The sequence below is a fragment of the Trachurus trachurus genome (genome assembly GCF_905171665.1).
Source record: "Trachurus trachurus genome assembly, chromosome: 21".
Taxonomy (NCBI): Eukaryota; Metazoa; Chordata; class Actinopteri; order Carangiformes; family Carangidae; genus Trachurus; species Trachurus trachurus.
In genome coordinates, this window is record NC_139899.1 from 34,633,722 (window position 1) to 34,652,280 (window position 18,559).

Sequence of the window (18,559 nt, forward strand, 5' to 3'; positions counted from 1 at the left end):
CAACATTTTGGCAAATTGGCCCGTTGCCATAATCCCTATAGTCATAGCAGTAGGTTCGTTACCTTTAATTGTCGGTGCAAGCTATTTTTAGAACTCTCTAAAACCACACAGAGTTGTTTAAGAGGGAAATACAGAGTCTGCTTGATGAAAAACTGTCCCTGAAGGCAACGTGCATCAGTGGTTTTGCATGAATTTCCCTCTAAAACAACTCTGTGTGGTAACGTTGTGTTATTATCTCATAGCGTGGTGAATGTGCAGCTCACAACTTGTCCACCAGAGCGTTGTGGAGTTGTTGGATTGTGTATTTGATGAGTTTGATGAGGGAAACCAAGAAATCCCATAATGAGCCTCCGTAGCGTAGCTCTGAGCAGCTCACGGCTCTGCTCCGCCGTTCTAAAAATAGCTTGCACTGACAACCCCTTGTCACTCCTATAAATTCTGTAATATTCGCCTATCCAAGGCGTACCCAAAGTAAATTGAATGCTGTTCTTGAACTGTTTGGAGAATATGGATGGGCTTGGTCTCTTTTGAAAGGTATCACTCTGAAGTTTTTCCCCAAACTGAAATAATCACTATAAGTGCTACTATCATTGATTCATCTCAGTGGGAGCACACTGAATTAGAATGTTTTTATTCTCGCCTGAATTTTTTTGTTGCAATCAGATGCCTGAAGATGAGTGTGGCTGAGAATTTTAGCTGGAAAACACAATGGCACTACAGCATGAAGCCTTACCTGGCCCCAGTTCAAATTTGATAACAATCCTGCTAAAAATGAGTATTTTACACATGTTTTTCTAAGTGTATATCTAGGCGTTTTCCTAAAGTTGCCATTGAGAAACAATACATGCGCCAAAGTGCAGCTTTTGCAAAGTTACGCATGAAAATGGCAGTGCTGCCTTTTCCCAGGGACCGTGAATGCAGCACATCGTTCGTTTCGTAATCTCATTGGCTATTCAATGCTACAGTTTCCATCGGGATCGGTTCCTATTGGCTGAAGCCATTCAGCGCTGTCGGAGGGGATGTTCCTCATGAGACACAGCCACTCATTCGCTATTGCAGGCGGCAGCCGGGGACAGGGAGCTTGTGATTGGTCGAGTGAGCTGTCAATCGAAAGGTCAGAGGGCAGCGCCATTTTGAAAAGTGAAATAAACATTGTTTTCATGTAAACGCCGGACTTATGAGGAGAAATAAACGGATTTACTGGATATACAATGCGTAATTTCATAAGATGCAGCAGCGGGATGAGGTTATCTACCGGTACAACCGTGTGTTTTGGACTAAATACTTTACTGGATTGGATTTACTGGACTTTTCTGAATGTAACGACACCAAGTTTGTGGGGAAACCCTGTGATCCTGAGCCTGCCCTGACACAAATCGTGAGTTATATCGGCTTTTTACGAACTTTGTTAGCATGTTTATAGTCTGATTCGAGTGTTGCTGTGATGATTATATTTAGGAATGGTCGGCATATCTTTAATCACAAGAGTTTTAGCTTTCCAACGATATGTGGCATGACTATTTCAAGTGACTGGTGACATCCTCTATGACACCTCCCTGATTAAAACCCCCCCGACGGCCCGCCGGCGGGCCGTCAGAATGACAACAGGTTAAAGGTAACAATTAATGTCAAATAATTCCTCCCTGTATTTAAATTGGTGGGTTTTGCCATAATCCCTATAGTCATAGCAGTAGGTTCCTATGGCAATGGGCCAATTTGCCAAAATGTTGAACTATCCCTTTAATCTTAACAGGGTACTTTTTTGCTTTTCGAAAGACAAAACCCACCAATTTAAATACAGGGAGGAATTATCTGGCAGTGGGATGTGTGATGTTTAAGGACAGACGCTCTTCTTTTTGTAAAAGAAAGAAGACTGATCGTTTGATGTGTCGTTTCTCAGCTTCGCGACTCCTTTAAGGACCTGAAGAAACGTTTCAACAACCTGAAGTTCAACTACCTGAAGAGAAACGACAGGACCAGGAACACGAAGGCCGTCAGGAACCAGCTGCAGCAGGTGAAGCTGTACGAGGAGAAGCTGCAGGTATGTGTCTATACCTCTAAAACACACGTCGACATCCTCTCTGTTAGTGTTTCATAAACTTTTGCCCTAAATGTGTCAAATGATAGTTAGCGTTATGTGCAAAGTAAATGCAGCAGCTCAGAAAGAGGTGCTTCCATCTGATCCCTCAGGGGCTCAGGAAGCGCTTGCAGGGCGTGACGGCCCGGGTGGGGTCGGAGGTGAAGGACGGCGGTGTGACCCGAGAGGCGGAGGACGCCGTCAACGAGCTGCAGAGACAGATGGGAGAGTTGGAGCGGAGCATCTGCGAACACCAGAAAACATTGGACATGACGTCCCGCCTGCAGCAAGCCATGGAGGAGGTGACTCACAGCTGCTGCACTGCAAAAACTCAAAATCTTCCCAAGAATATTTGTCTTATTTCTTGTCAAAATGTCTCATTTCTAGTCAAAACTAAACTCTTTCCACTTAAAATAAGACTCATCACCCAAAAATTAACTTGTTTTTAGACACTTTTTAATTCTTTCAAGCCTATTTTCAATTGAAATAAGTAGAACAATCTGCCAGTGAAAGCAAGTTTTTTGTGTTTGTAATAAGAAAGAAAAACTTGCTCCACTGTCAGATTTTTCTACTTATTTCAAGTGAAAATAGACTTGAAAGAAGTAAAAAGTGTCTAAAAACAAGCTACTTTTTTATGTATAACTATGTATGTATATGTTATGATTAGATTTGTTTTGACTAGAAATGACATTTTGACTAAAAATCTTGGTAAGATTTTGAGTTTTTGCAGTGTGTATGAGATAAAAGAGATTCACCAGCAGAGGGTTTAGGAAATGTAACTACAGCAGCTGTTTCTGTGTTGTTGTGTGTCACCAGTATCAGTTCTGGTGTGAAGAGGCGAGTGCCACCATCGCTCGCGTGGGGAAGTTTTCCTCAGAGTGTCGCAGCACCGAGGCCGTCGCCGTCCTCTACCGGCAGTTTGAGAAGTTTGTGTGGCCGACGGTTCCTCAGCAGGAGGAGAGGATCAGTCAGATCACAGAGCTCGCCGTCAGACTGCACGGTGAGGACACTTCCACTCAGAAAACATCCTCCATCTTATCTATGATCAGACCTCGAGACACTTTGTGGTCTGCACCACCAACTTCACAACTCAGTCATTCAACCTTCATCTGGTTCTTTGTAGTCCAGTCATTTTATGAAAAAAGGTTGAACAAATTGCAATAGAAGCAAACTCAACTGATTTTGTATCCTCAACATGTCCTGAGTGAGGGAAGAATCCCATTAGGGGAAAGTTTAGAAAAAGACCCAAATATATCCCATTCATACGCCTATTCATTATTTTTCTCACGTGAATAGGGTAACATTTTTAACCTTTAGATATCTCCATGAAAATTACTGAGTTGATTACTTACATTAAGACAAACAGAAAATGTATTACAAGTTTTTTTGAAGCAGTACTAAAGAACTTTCAGTTTTGGTTGAGTTTGGCGGCGCCTGTGGCCCAAAGCGGTAGTGTTTTGCCTGAAGGAAGACTCCATTTCCCATGAACACTAGCGTGAAGCCCTGTAAATATCCTGCATTAAAATTAACAGAAGACATCAAAACTAAGTTTCTCTTTCCAGTGGATCATTTCAAAGTGAAACACAAACATAATCCATTGCTAAAGTGCTGTTTTGCCTGTTCCCTCCTTGTTGTGACTCGCAAAAGTGAAAGTGAAACTTAAGTGAGAGCAGGGTTCCTACCATGCTCCTCAAAGTTGCTTAGTGCCAGAGAAAGAGATACAGACCCCCTCAGGCCACGACAGAGGTGTCATTCAACTTGTTGTAAGTCGATGTATCATCACAAAAGTTATGAAAATATTTTATGAAGGTTGAAAAGTTCCTTAGTGTTGGTTTAACATGAGCAAATGTGCATAAATTTGCATAAATTCCACCGTTTTGACAGCACATGTAAAGGTGCTGTGGTGGTACCAGCTTGAAAATTGGAATGAGTTGACTCCAGAGGTTCATAAAGGGACCTGTGTTTACTTTCACTTCTGTAGCTTTAATGAGCTAGGGCGCTTATGCTACCATGTAAAACGAGTGCTTCCCGCAGCGACGGATTCTTGAAAAATTGCAGTCATCTTGAAATTTAAAGTGGTCAACTTGTCGGTTGACCGATGGAGTCAACTCATTCCAATTTTCAAGCTGGTACCACCACAGCACCTTTACATGTGCCGTCAAAACGGTGGAATTTATGCATTCCTTGATGGTGGAATGAATGACTGAATCTTCCCAGAGCAGCACCTCCTCCCCTAAAACCCTAAAATGTCCAATGAGCCCTTACTCTGCACTTTAGGAGAACCTCCTTAATATAATCTCCTTACACTTATAAATAGACGTAGCACTTAAAGGGATAGTTCACTCAAAATTGAAATTTCACTCATTAACTCCTCCCCCTCATGTGGACTAAGGGCTGGGAGAAGTTTCAGAGTCCTCCGTGGCTTCTCTGAGTTACAGGGGGTCTCGACGTAGCAGTGCATGTCCATATGACGGTTGCAAATGGATACCAACTGTCTTTGTAACAAAAAGACACACCAAAAAACATCCAAATACCTCCATGCTGCTCTTCTGTAATGTCCCTCTTGTATTGAAGCCCCGAAATGCGTCCAAATCTCGCGAGAGATTAGAGGAAGAGGAGCTTCCGCTACAAACAAGCTTGAAACATAGACTTATTTAATTTTTTTCGGAACAATTTCGCATTTCGGGGCTTCAATACAAGACGGACATTACATACGAGCAGCATGGAGGTATCTGGATGTTTTTTGGTGTGTCTTTTTGTTACAAAGACAGTTGGTGTCCATTTGCAACCGTCATATAGACATGCACTGCTACGCCGAGACCCCCTGTAACTCAGAGAAGCCACGGAGGACTCTGAAACTTCTCCCAGCCCTTAGTCAACATGAGGGGGAGGAGATAATGAGTGAAATTTGAATTTTGGGTGAACTATTCTTTTAACATTTACTCTCAGGCTTCTACAGCACTGACGCTACTGATGCTCCTCAGCTGTGATAAAGGTGTCACATGAATGTGAATGTGAATGTGAATGTGACGGGGTCACCAAACACATGAGTATTAGACAGTAAATATGTTTTCAGACGACCTGACGCTCATGTTTGTGTGTGTCAGGTGCTGAGGAGGGGCGGCGGTTCATAGAGAGGACGGTCAATAAACACTCAGAGATGGTGGCGTCCATCAGAGAGCTGAGTGACGGGCTGATGGAGCTGGAGGCCAAACTGAAGGTCAACACACAAAACATGCACACACCTGATTATCTTAGAAATTAGACACTTAAAAAAGTCTTTATTAATGATGTTTAGACACTTAAAAAAGTCTATATTAATGATGTTTATTCAGAAATCTATGACTTTGCACATTTTGAACAATTTCATTTCACTTGACTTTAAAAAGATCTTTAAAGATCTCTAAACTGACTATAAACTGTCTTTTTGTACTTTTATGCTGATTTTGAAATATCTTAACTCCCTCTTCATAAATCTGTTTCCTTTATTATATTTCAGAATTATATATACATTTATTTATTTATTATTTATTGATCTGAAACCTTCTACAGTAGATTTTGATTCAGTGTTAGGAGAAAATAAACCAGTTAAAGTTTTCTATTCATCTTAAACGTTGTGTGAATGATGTGTCACTGTTGTTTTCAGCTGGAGAATCTCAAACAGCAGCAGAACGACAGAGAGAAAGAGAAGGAAGAGAGAGAGAATGAGCAGAGAAGAGAGAGTGAGACGGAAGAGAAGGATGAAGAGAAAGAAAAGAAGTTGAAGGAAAACAGAAAGAGGAAAAAGAGGGAGCGGATGGATAATCGCAGATCACAGGAAGTCGCTGACATGGTAACTATTATAAATAATCACATGAGGTTTGCATTCTGTTTATATTTCTTTAGAGAAATAAAAACTTAACTCATTGAGTGCCAACCACGTAATTTCTAATTTTTTGTTCCCATGCGTTGAGTGCCAAAAACGTAATTTTACGTTTTTTGCTTTTTTTTTTGCACCTTTCATAAAAGACGCTGTATCTCCTTTTCTAGAAAAAAAGCAGGGATTTTGGTGAAACCCAGCCACGTTTAGCTTGACTTTTCTCAGGAACAGAGGCACGTAGAAACAAACGGTTTGTGGCCATTTGAAGCAGAAAGTTTCACCTTTCAAATGAGCCACAGTATGTGTTGGTGGCAATAATATAGAATACACTGTGGCTCTATAAAAATCGTCAAAAATCGTCTAAATTGCCGGTACACTTGATTAAAACTTTGGAAAGGAGCGCGGCACTCAATGAGTTAAGTTACTAAACTAAAAAATCTGTCTCGTGCTTCCAGTGCGAGCTGAAGGAGACAGGCCACACCCCCGAGCTGACCGCCGAGCATGATGGGAAGGAGGTTCCCGTGAAGAGGCAGGCTGTGGTCCATGGGAAACCTCCGCTGCAGAAGAGCCGGAGTCAGGAGGCCGACAGACCGGGGGCCAGCTCGGAGAACAGGTACACTGGGTGAAGGTGCTGGTCCTCCTGCTCCCCAGAGGATGAACACCAGCTGGAGAAACAACTACCATCAATCATGACCTTAAAAACCTTCAAGGAGACATAAACTGCCCCTTTTCCACAAATTACAACAGTTCCCAGGTTCTTAAAGGGACAACGAGGAGTTTCTCCATCGGCAGAACAAAAAATTCTGCGATAATAAAAAAGTATCATATTAATGTGGATGAATCTACGTTACCACTTGTTAATGGGTCAATTTTCAATAAATATATCGTTTTGTCTCTATGGTTATTTTGTTATTATTAGTGGTGGTGGAAATGCTGGGCGAGCCGACCAGCGTTTCTTTACTTTCGGTTTTGTGGTGAGTCATGAGAATAACGCCGCCAAATCGCCGTTTATGGTGGGAACTACGACGGTATGTGATCGTCTTCCAACCTCTGACTTTAATTCTTGATGAATGGAAACATGAGTCTGTCTTGCGCCGGTCAAAGAATTTCACGGTGCGGAGGCTCATAAATGTAGTGTGAAAACACTTCACTTTTCCAAAACTCCTCGTTGTCCCTTTAAAGGAGACATAATCTGCCCCTTTTCCACCAATTAAAATAGTTCCCAGGTTCTTAAGGTCATGTTTGTGATATGCTTGAGTCCAAATCCCCCAAGGATCACAGCTCTCTCTGGTTTCAGTGTCTGTCCCTTTAAATGCAAATGAGCCACTGTTCACCAGGCCCCGCCCCCTCTACAGGTACCTGTACTCACAGGTAGGGGTGGGATTATGCTAATTAGAAACCTAATTACATTATTGTCAGACACCTGAGGGAACAGCTGGTAAAACCACATGGATTTCAACCTCAGGAGTCTGAACATCACTGAGTTATTGTTGATTCTCACATTTTGGGGCCTGAAGACAATCACCCAGATAAATGTTAACGAGCCTTCAGAGAGTAATATTTCCATAATATGTCTCCTTTAAGATTCATTATTTGAACCAAACAGTTCCTCATGGTGGCGCTAGACAAAACTTTGATTCATCCTCTGGGGACAATGGTAATGTTGAGTAAATCATACAACAGTCCATGTGACAGACGTTCAGATACTTAGAGAAATCTGAACCTTATTCCCTGGAAACATGATTTTAATCCAAAATCTCCTCCAGCCACAGACAGCAGTCAAACAGTGAGAGCTCCTCTTACTGCTCCAGCCACACATTCAGCCTCTCCTGCTCAGTGGTGGAGCCCAACAGACAGATCCACGCCATCCACAGCCACCTGCAGTCCGTCTCCACCGAGCCTCAGGCCACGCCTCCTGCTGCTGTGATTGGCCTGATGTCGTCCGACATCCAGAGGGAGATTCAGAAGAGGGAGACGCAGGCAACAGGACAGCAGGTAGAGGTTATGTAGCATATGTGGTATTCCTAACGATCAGTTTCTCTACTGTGTTACATATTTCAACAACACTGCTTTAACTCCGTCTCTATGCTGATGATACAGAACTCTACAGACACTATGAACTGTCGATGACTGAAAAACTGAAGTCTCTTTATGTACAATTTCCTGATAATCCTAGTGTGATTTTTAGACTGTTAATCCCGTATGAATGCACCTTGTAGACCGTTTTACTGAACAGAGAACTAGAAGGAAGGTTCTATGCAGGCGCCTGGCATGCATACAACATCAAGTTCCACAAACGTTCACCGTGTCACCGTATGCACGCAGATTTCCCCCCAAAAGCGCTTGTCTAAACGCGGAATAAAAAGTGAGAACGCCATTTTTGTGTTTTCTGTTCAGATGGTTTCTGTGTAAACATTGCCTTAAATCACATCCTTAAAGGACTCGGCATTTCACCCTAATGCGGATAGGACAGTAGAGATAAACAGGAAAGAGGGAGAACGAATAAGGGACATGCAACAAAGGATAATCTCAGTCAGGAGTCAAATCAACAAGCCGCTGCTTTATTAGGGACATGCTGTCATCTGATTGGCTTTGACTTTGAAACGGGAATTCACCACATATTATTAAAATTCTATAAATCAAACAATTAAAGCTATAAAAGTAAAGATGCAGAAGAACGTTCTAGTGTACAAACGTCCTTACTCCTTTATAGTCTAATACTCTGTCCTTTGTACCCAGGATATATCAGCTGGAGGCCTGTCAGAGCCAGAACTACAACAAGACGACGCAATGACAGAGGACTCGTTGTCGAATGACGAATATGAGTGTGTGTCACCTGATGACATTTCCTTGCCACCGCTGGCAGAGACCCCAGAGTCCGGTATGCTCCAGTCGGACATAGAAGAGGGCTTTTGTTTCAGTTCCCACAGCGTCCACATCAACCAGTACAGCCGACAGTCCCATGTCCAGTCAGATCACAGCAGGACTGGTACGGGCTCTGGTGCAGTACAGAGAGAGTCCGGTCACACAGAAGCTGATCCATCTCCCCCCACCACTCACCACAGCAGCGCCAGGTCTGTTTTATCTCAGGAAACAGCAACAGTCCTGTCCACATTGTAACGAGCTACAGCGTGATATACAGTGCTGCTTGAAAGTTTGTGAACCCCTTGAGTAGTTTAGATTTTTCTGTTTTTTTTAACATGATTTTCTTATTTTATCATCATATTTATCAATTCCATATCCTTGGTTTGAGGGGACTGTGTGAGTAGCAAGCAGAAACATGGAATCAGAGTATATGCAAAAGCAAGTGAACCACAGCTGAGTTGGTCAAGTCAAGTAGGTAATAGATTTGAGTGATTTCCTGAGACATCCTCAGGAAAGGTTTTGTAAGATCTGTAAGACAAATCATTTACACATTGAGGACTCTCAGCATCACCACAACTCTCCCTAGAGATGGACGGCCATCAAAAGTTTCACCAAGAAGCACCAGAAGAAGAATGAATCAGGTAAAGGCCGACCCACACATTACCTCCAGAGAGCTGCAGACAAAGTTGTCTGTTTAAACTTTGCCAGAGATCACTTGGACAAACCAGACGCCTTCTGGAAGTCCATTCTCTGGACAGATGAGTCCAAAATTAATTATTTGGCCACAATCACAGGCACCATGTTTGGAGGGTTTCAAGCAAACTTTCATGCAGCACTCGATATGACATGCAGTCCACTGATCCCCCAGAGTAACCAGATTTAAGATTTTGTTCCTTTGTTTGTTTGATAGGTTCAGATCAGAGTCCACATTGATTGTCCAGAGTCCGTTTGCAGCTCCTGCTCCAAGCCTCCTCACCAGCACTGTGTGCACCATCCTGAAGACCCAAGGAACCAGCAGAGCCAACATCTCCCTCTCAGCTGACCCATCTCTGGACAGTCCTAAACCAAACATAGCCTCCAGACCATTCCCAGTCCACGAGAGTACAGACAAGGACAATGACATCCCTGATAAGAAGACCCCCTCAAAATCTGAGCCTGTATATGATCACAACAGTCAGAACAACCAGTCTCAGAGGAGAACAGGTGCCCAGGGTAAAACCTCCCCAAATCTTACATCCAGAAGTGAAACTTTACCAGAGACTGATCCCTTTGCCCATCCTGCAGAGATCAGGGAGTGCCCCAGCCTTCTCAAGTCAAGCTTTTGCCCTCAGCCCTTTAATGGTCCAGACCTCAACCTACACATGGACCACAAGACCCCTCCTGAAAAAAATAAGATCCTAAAATGTGGAACTACTTTTGCTCACAACAGAACTGTCCCTGGTAAAGACGGAGAGGAAACATCGCCTGTCTCCAACCCTCAGGCGGACGGTCTCACCAGCAACACTACAGTGACCCACCAGACCATTTCCCTCCAATCTGCCCTTTCAAACACTTCTTGCACTCTGACACAAGCGAGCAGCAGTTCTCCCCATGGAAGCCCCTTAGCACAGAGTAAGACCTCAACACAGATTAATCTGGGCCCGTGGGGTAAAGAGTCCACTCAAAGCCACAACAACCGTCCACAGGACACCAACCGAGGAGAATCCAGGAGTGGCCTTCATCAGGATGTTCCTTCCTCAAAGGAATCGTCTTCGGTGAACGACCTTACCCCAACCACGACTGTTACCCAACAATCGGTCCACTGCGAGTCCTCTGCCTCAGACAGTTGTTGCAGCATACCACAGGGGGGCAGCACTTTTAAGTCCACACAGAGTTGGGGTAATGACCCCAGTCCTCCAGAGCCAAACACTGTCAACAACATCAGTTTATCCAGCAAGCATCAGAGTCATCAGACAGTCTACTCCCTCCATGAGTCCTTGTCCTCCACCCTTACCCAGCAGTGTGTGCATGGCCCTGGCATGACCCCCAGCAACTCTGCCAAGCCCGCTGCTCCTCCTCCTCCTCCTCCGCCTGAGGCTCAGACCCAAGCTTTGGCTCAGCAGGCTAACACGCATGTCACACGCCCTTCCTCTCCACCTCATCTACTAACTCCAGACCAAGACCCAGACATTTGTCAGCCCGTGGCCATCCGTGAGGAGATCAGACTTACTCCTCAGATCCAAGGGCCTCCCCTTCCTGCTCCTCCTGCTCCTCCTCCTCCTCCTCCCCAGGCCCAGGCTAAAGAGTCTCTTCCCCAGGGAAAAGCCTCTAAACCCGGCCCTCCCTGCTTCACCCGGCCCATTTCTAGAGCCACCATCATGGAGGGCTCTCCGGTGACGCTAGAGGTGGAGGTGACGGCACACCCCGAGCCCACACTCACCTGGTGGGTAGCATACAACCAGCTCCACAATAACACCAGCTAATTCAATAACTGTCTTTGGTAGAGTTGTAGACCAGTTTTGTTTTTTAAGTGACGCTTTTTTGTTGCCTGCTGTGCATCGGTGACATAAACCTACATTTTGATCAGTAAAGACCCTCGTTAAAGGGACAACGAGGAGTTTTGGAAAAGCGAAGCATTTTCACACTACATTTATGAGCCTCCGCGCGCACCATGAAATTCTTTGACCGGCCCAAGACAGACTCATGTTTTCATTCATCAAGAATTAAAGTCAGAGGTTCAAAGAGGTTCAGATACCGTCGTAGTTCGACCATAAACGGCGATTCAGCGGCGTTATTCTCATGACTCGCCGGGCAGCGTCCGCGAAACCGAAAGTAAAGAAACGCTGGTCGGCTCGCCCAGCATTTCCGCCATCACTAATAATAACAAAATAACCATAGAGACAAAACGATATGTGTGGGTAATGTAGATTCATCCACATTAATATGAGACTTTTTTATTGTTGCAGAATTTTTCGTTCTGCCGATGGAGAAACTCCTCGTTGTCCCTGTAAGTGACGCTTTTTTGTTGCCTGCTGTGCATCGGTGACGTAAAACTACATTTTGATCCAAATCGACCTTTAGCTGTGTTTCAGTAAAGACCCTCGTTAATACAGGTTTGTCCCGTATTTATCCACATGGTGAAACTTATAGGATGATCTGACGACTCTGAAATGAAAGGTCGTTTTAACTTTGCCTTCGCCTGCTCCATTTTATATTTGGCAAAGCAAGGACTATATTTGGCAAAGACAGGCCTCCTACAGCTTTCTAAACTTGGAGGTGAATGCTCAGGGTGGCTGGCTCAACCTGCAACTTTCCCTGGATGTACAGCACGTCAGCCTTGTGTAGTAAATTATTTGAGTTTGAATTTGAGTCAGACTCAGGAACAAATGCTTGATATGATTCACAAGTCCTTTATCTGTCAATCAAGAGGTGGAAAATGCTAAATTAGCACAAGCTATAGTGCCACAATTAATGAACTCCTCAACATCTGACCATCCTGTAGACCAACTGCATACGTTTAATTATATTAGCTCAGATGGAAGGGTTATGACCTGAACATCTCAGGGGTTTTCCACCACTAAAGAGCTATAGAGCTTAAAGGGGAACTATGCCAGTCGCTTTTTTGCATTCAATGCTTGGAGCCATGTGTCAGGTCAACACTGTTACATGTTGTTTTTTACTTTTATCACATGAAAGCCCAGTTGAGCTCAGACCTTCAGCACCATGGAGCTGCTGTGAACCCCCTTGTTCTGGTCCTCTGTAGTTTTATACACGTATCTACATGAGGCTTAGAGGTGATGTAACATTTTAATGTGTGTTAACACTATATCACAGTTTGATAATTACATTTCATTACTCTAAGACACTGGTTGTTTGTTTTCTGACTTCCACTTTAGTTAATGAATGACATGAGTTTGCTAACGGTGTGTTTATATCCAGTTTGTGACGCTGTAACAAACCATACACAGTGAAGCTTACGCTGAGCACTGACACACCGCTTCAGGCTAATCACGTCTCTACTAGAGCACTGGAAAAGAGAGTAAGGACACGCATCGGTTCAATGGAAGCGCCTCCTGGTGGCGGAATATGGGTTTTGCAAAAGCGCCCAAGAACTGACATCTCTGCATTGTTGGTGAATGAGCAAGTGTGGTATTTTCAATAATTTAAGGACATTTATAGATCACCCACGTTAATAGCATCATTGAGGATCCTTTACAGATAAACATTAACACATAGGCGAGTAAAAAAAAAAAAACAGTTGTCTACATTAATGTTTCAATCTACATTTTGTAATAAACAAATTATAAATATAATTTGATATGACCAAGACACCTAAAAACAAAAACACGGCCGTTTTCATCAATTTACCAGCAAGTGGGCAACACACATACATTGGAGTCAATGGGTTTTCTGGGCGCTTTTGCAATACCCATATCCTGCCACTAGGGGCGCAAACCCTTAAACCCTTAAACCCTTACCACGGGAGTCAATGGTGGTGTCGGTACTCTCTTTTCCAGTGCTCTAGTCTCTACTCACAGATGTTGTGTGTGTTGGGCTGTCTGGTGATGCATTCAGGGGTATGAGTGAGTGTTGTATCAGAGGCCTCCGCTGGCTCTGAGTGAGGCTGAGCGCTGTCTGATCTCCTGTCATCGTGGTCGCTCCAGGTTTACAGATGGAGACGTGTCACCAGCCACCAGCCCGGGCCCAGCGGCGGTCTGCGAGGACGGGAAACACTTCCTGTTCATCACAAAGATGTCCGACTCCAGCTCACACGGCGGGAAAAACGAGGCGCGTGTTTCCAACCGTGACGACTCTCGGCGGACGGCCGGTAAAGGCAGCGGCAGTGAAACGTGGCTGGTGGCCGAAGTGTTGGACGCCCTGAGTGCAGACTGGCACACCTGGTTTGGTACACTGTGTGTTCTGCTGTGGCTGCTCTACCTGATCCTACTCTAATGGCCCCGCCCACTGCAGGAACTGAACCTCTGACCTGCAGCTCCACGACCTCAACCTCGTAGCTGACCTCTGAGTTTATTGTGTTTCTATATTTCTCAGTAGACTTCACTGCAAAAACTCAAAATCTTTCCAACAATATTTGTCTTCTTTCTTGTCAAAATGTCTCATCTCTAGTCAAAACTAATCTCTCTCCACTTAAAATAAGACTCATCACCTAAGAATGAACTTGTTTTCAGATCATTTTCACTTGTTTCAAACTAATTTTCACTTGAAATAAGTAGAAAAATCTGCCAGTGAAAGCAAGTTTTTTGTGTTTGTAATAAGAAAGAAAAACTTGCTCCACTATCAGATTTTTCTACTTATTGAAATGAAAATAGACTTGAAAAAAGTAAAATGTGTCTAAAGATATTTCTGTATTTTGTATATTTATACATAAGACAAATATTCTTGGTAAGATTTTGAGTTTTTGCAGTGTTCATCTGAAGTGCAGCAAAGTGTAAAAACCTTCACTGGTCGTTCACTTCTTGCAGTGTTCAACTTTATTATGATGTGTAGGAATGATATATTTGTATTTACTGTATTTGAGACATATGAAATGAAAATATGAATGTGTAAAGGTGCGTTCACACCGGGCCTTTTATTTTTTCCGCTGGCGACGAGTTTACATGTTTAGTCAATGCAAACGGGCGATTGAACGAATATTCGCTCAGGCGACAGAGCAAAAATTCGCTCATCGCTCGAGATGAGAAATCCCAAGTCGACGTCATCTCGCTGGTCGTCAGTCGCTTGTCGCTCAACGCTGATTGGCTGCCGTAATCCCGGTGGTGCCGGTGTAAACGGAGAGCTGGAGTTCTGGTGTCGTCCGAGTCTGTTGAATTGTGCCAAACTGACGAATGATTACAGTAGCGATATAAGCGACAGCGAAAAAAATAAAAGACCCGGTGTGAACGCACCTTAAGAAATACATGAGGCATCACTTTAACATTTTAAGGAGAGTTTAGAGACCGAGCAACAGAGTGGAAAGTCATGAAGTCACTGTTGTTATGGTGTTATATTCTAATGAGTGATCAATATACTTGAGTTAAAAAAAGACACAACACAATCATTCTATACCATTTTTACAGTTGAAGCTCGTTTCTGTCAAGAAATCAGAAAAAAAAACATGAACCATAAATGGAAAATTAAGAAGTAACTTGAATAAAGATACACATGGCCAAACAATAATGTTTATAATGAGATTAGTACATTTTTCTTTCTGTGTGTCGGTTATAGCAAATAATAATCATATTAATAATAAGTGGAACTATTTAGATTTTAAAACAGACTTGTCTGGTTAAAACAATCGTAGGTAATCCATATTTTGACATTAAGTCAATATTATTTGACAATGATGAGATGCAACATCATGAGATTGCTTGAAAAATTATAAAATAAAACAAAAATGTGAAATTTCCCTGTCATCATATAATCTTGTAATAGCAAATAACTCTTGGTCAAGATTTTGACTTAATAATAATCAATTTCTTACAATAAAATTATATATTATTATTAGTTATGAAAATTATTATTAGAAATGAAAGATATTTTTTTCTGTCGTTGGTAGAAATGAGCTTCTGTACAAGTCATAGATTCTGTGTTGTTGGAGAGTCGTTGTCATTTATCATATTAATGGTATTTACAAATGAACAGAGGACTGGAGATGAGAGAGATGTTAATAAAGATCTAAAGTGATGAGTTTTTATTTCTTTACCTGATCAATAAATGTCAGCTGGTCATTGGTTCACAGTTTAGACCAGACTTCAGTAGAATCACATTGTTTCTGTTGTGTGTGTTTTATGATCACTTGACTCAACGGGTAAATAAAGAAAACTTCAACTTCAACTTCAACTTTATTGTCCCCAAAGGGAAATTTGCATTGCAGGCAGGTAAATACATAAAACATATAGAGCACATTCACACAAGTTCGGTACACAATGTTGTAGGCCTAATGGTAGATACTAGGGATGTGAAGCTTCACAGATTCATATCGGTGGTCCGATATAAACGTGTGCGATGCGACTGCACCGGTAGATTCAGGCTACATCGGACATCATTTATGGTTAGATTTGCGATGCATCTCTTCTAGCCTTCTACATCGGTAGATTTCATGGTTAAATTGATCATTTCATTTCCGAGGCAACCTGAATGCACCATCGTGGAAGCCGTGTGTAGCCTCTGACAGCAGCAGCAGCAGCAGCAGCTGTAGTCAGAGCCGCCAAGAAAAGTAAACAGTCCGAGTGAGGCGGCGGGTCAATGGTCAATACTCGGCCGTCAGCGGCTGTAACTAGGAGCAGGGCCGTGGTAGTGGTTCTGGTTGTAGTGAGCTGGGAAGCGGTGGTAGCCGCGGATGCTGTTGAGCATCCGGCACAGCTAGCAGGGCTAGTACAGTAGCTCTCCTACTCTGCTGCATGGAGCTACACCTGAGCTCTGTCACTGGCTGGAGAGAAAACACTGACTCTCCACCCAGAAATGTCCCGTGCACAACAAAACATCTGTGACTTGTCTCTTTTATGTTGTTTTGTGAAGCACTCTGTAAACTTGTGTTTTTAAAGGTGCTATATAGCCTAAATAAAGTTATTATTATTATAACATAGCAAAAGACCAAACTGCAGAGGTGCCACCACACAAGACTAGCCCATATGATTAAGCTGGATTTCATTTCTACCATTTATTTCCTCTAAACTGTACCTTTCAAATATGATTTACTGTAAAAAATTAACCAAATATAGGCAACATCCCTCAAATTGATACAGAGAGTAAAGCAGAATAGTGGTATTGAGGTAATAAACCTGATGTGGGAAGAAACGCTCATATCACAACTGTATCAACAACACGTTCTCACTCCCAGTGCGTCAACAGCCTGACGAACGGTCACTGCCCCTCATCGTCACATGCATGACTCATTAGTGCTTCTGCTGAGTCCAAAAGCCCGGTGTAATATCAACTTTATTTTAAGAAAACACGCTTTGTTTCCAATGTCATATCACGGAGAAGCACTACATTACCCATAATCCTCATTTTTATCAGCGACGTGTGTGCAGAAGGTCACTCAGCTCGCATGTAGTGTTCACGTGAACCCGCGGTGTTCTGAACCAATCAGATCACCTGGCTGAGTGATCGATCGCTGCTGATCACGGAGGGAGAGCAGCGGAGGAGCCGTCATAGTCGGGACTCACTCATCCATTCATCCTTCATTCATTCAGATTGTGCGTCCATGAGACTGTAAGTGTTCAAGTTGTTTTGTTTATTGTTGAGGACGTATATTTATGTGGCGGTTAATATAACAAGAATATTTGTCTCATTTTTAGTCAAAATGTCATTTCTAGTCAAAATAAATCTAATTATACTTAAAATAAGACTCATCACATTAAAAAGCAGCTTGTTTTTAGACACTTTTTACTTCTTTCAAGCAGATTTTCACTTAAAATAATCTGACAGTGGAGCAAGTTTTTCTTTCTTATTACAAGCACAAAAAACTTGCTTTCACTGGCAGATTTTTCTACTTATTTCAAGTGAAAATTAGTTTGAAACAAGTGAAAATGATCTAGAAACAAGTTAATTTTTAGGTGATGAATCTTATTTTAAGTGGAAAGAGATTAGTTTTGACTAGAAATGAGACATTTTGACAAGAAATAAGACAAATATTCTTGGAAAGATTTTGAGTTTTTGCACTGCAGAACTCCAGTGCCACTTCCTGTTTCCCCTCCACAATAAAAGCCCCAGAGAGCCACGTAGGAAACAGAAACTACATTCATAAGTTCAGTGTCACAGTCTGAACGTGATGGTTCACCTCAGACAGGAACCGGACTCAACCTGCTGATGAGACCTACATGTTCGTTTACATTATTGTTTTTAATCATTATTTAGTCAGTGAAAAGTTGTTGCTGTTTAACTGGAACATAAATGTCTTTAGAGCAATAAACATTTTTGATTTCACACAAAAGTCTAATTTGCCACTGAACTGATGACAGGAAGAAACAGCTCCTTAAGTCATAATAATAGTTTATCATTTTACACAACCTGTAGCCGAAGCAGGAAAATATCCACAGTTGTTGCTCTAATGATGAGATAATGATCAACAAGATATTCTGAATATGAATTTCACTGATTATTGAGGCAGATTAAAGAACGTGTGTGTTGACAACCTGAGGACAAGTACTTGACTTTATTGTTATAATCACTTTACTCTTTTCTCACTTGATCTGATTGTTTGTAATAAAACTATCATAAGGACAAAAAATGTTTTATTGACGGATAAAGTGAGTTATGTTGCTGTTTTATTATTTCTGCTGTTTGTTTACTGTCACATTGTTTTTTTGTTTGTTTTGTTTGTTTATTGTTTGCACTTTAAAATATTACAAACAAGGAGTATATCACATGGAAGAAAGAAAATATACAATAGCTGATAAACTACAATGAAACAGTGCTAGAGAGGTTAGAAACCCTGGGAGGGCTCATCCAGAACCTCACCATAAAATAAATAAGTACAATTAAATGTATCTTATCGAAATAAAATAACAAATGAATTAATGAGAGAAAAAAAAAATGAAAACAAAATAACCAAAATAGTAATTCAGCAATGGCTCAAGAGATAAATTGAAATGAATCAAAAGAATCGAGAGAATGAAACAAAAGATGAATTACAATGGCAACTGTTAAAAAACAGTATTAAGACAATCCCATGGCGAACAGATGCTCTTTTAATTTCCTTTTAAAGATGGGTAGGGAGGGAGCGCTGTTAGTCAGGTGGATATCCAATACTGTTGGATTGATTAATAATAATAATG

General features: G+C 42.1%; 1 protein-coding gene across 1 annotated transcript in view; it reads left to right on the forward strand.

Annotated features, from left to right (window-relative positions):
* ccdc141 (coiled-coil domain containing 141) overlaps positions 1-13,733 on the forward strand; it is a gene marked incomplete at its 3' end in the record, with an annotated part of 48,740 nt that extends 35,007 nt beyond the window's left edge. Inside the window, exons 16-25 of the mRNA XM_083996111.1 lie at positions 1,901-2,041; positions 2,191-2,379; positions 2,894-3,077; positions 5,185-5,297; positions 5,724-5,909; positions 6,392-6,549; positions 7,703-7,931; positions 8,676-9,010; positions 9,712-11,223; positions 13,445-13,733. Of these exons, the coding sequence (XP_083852237.1) occupies positions 1,901-2,041; positions 2,191-2,379; positions 2,894-3,077; positions 5,185-5,297; positions 5,724-5,909; positions 6,392-6,549; positions 7,703-7,931; positions 8,676-9,010; positions 9,712-11,223; positions 13,445-13,733 (3,336 nt within the window). The remainder of the gene's footprint in view (positions 1-1,900; positions 2,042-2,190; positions 2,380-2,893; positions 3,078-5,184; positions 5,298-5,723; positions 5,910-6,391; positions 6,550-7,702; positions 7,932-8,675; positions 9,011-9,711; positions 11,224-13,444) is intronic.
* Between the last annotated feature and the right edge of the window lie 4,826 nt (positions 13,734-18,559).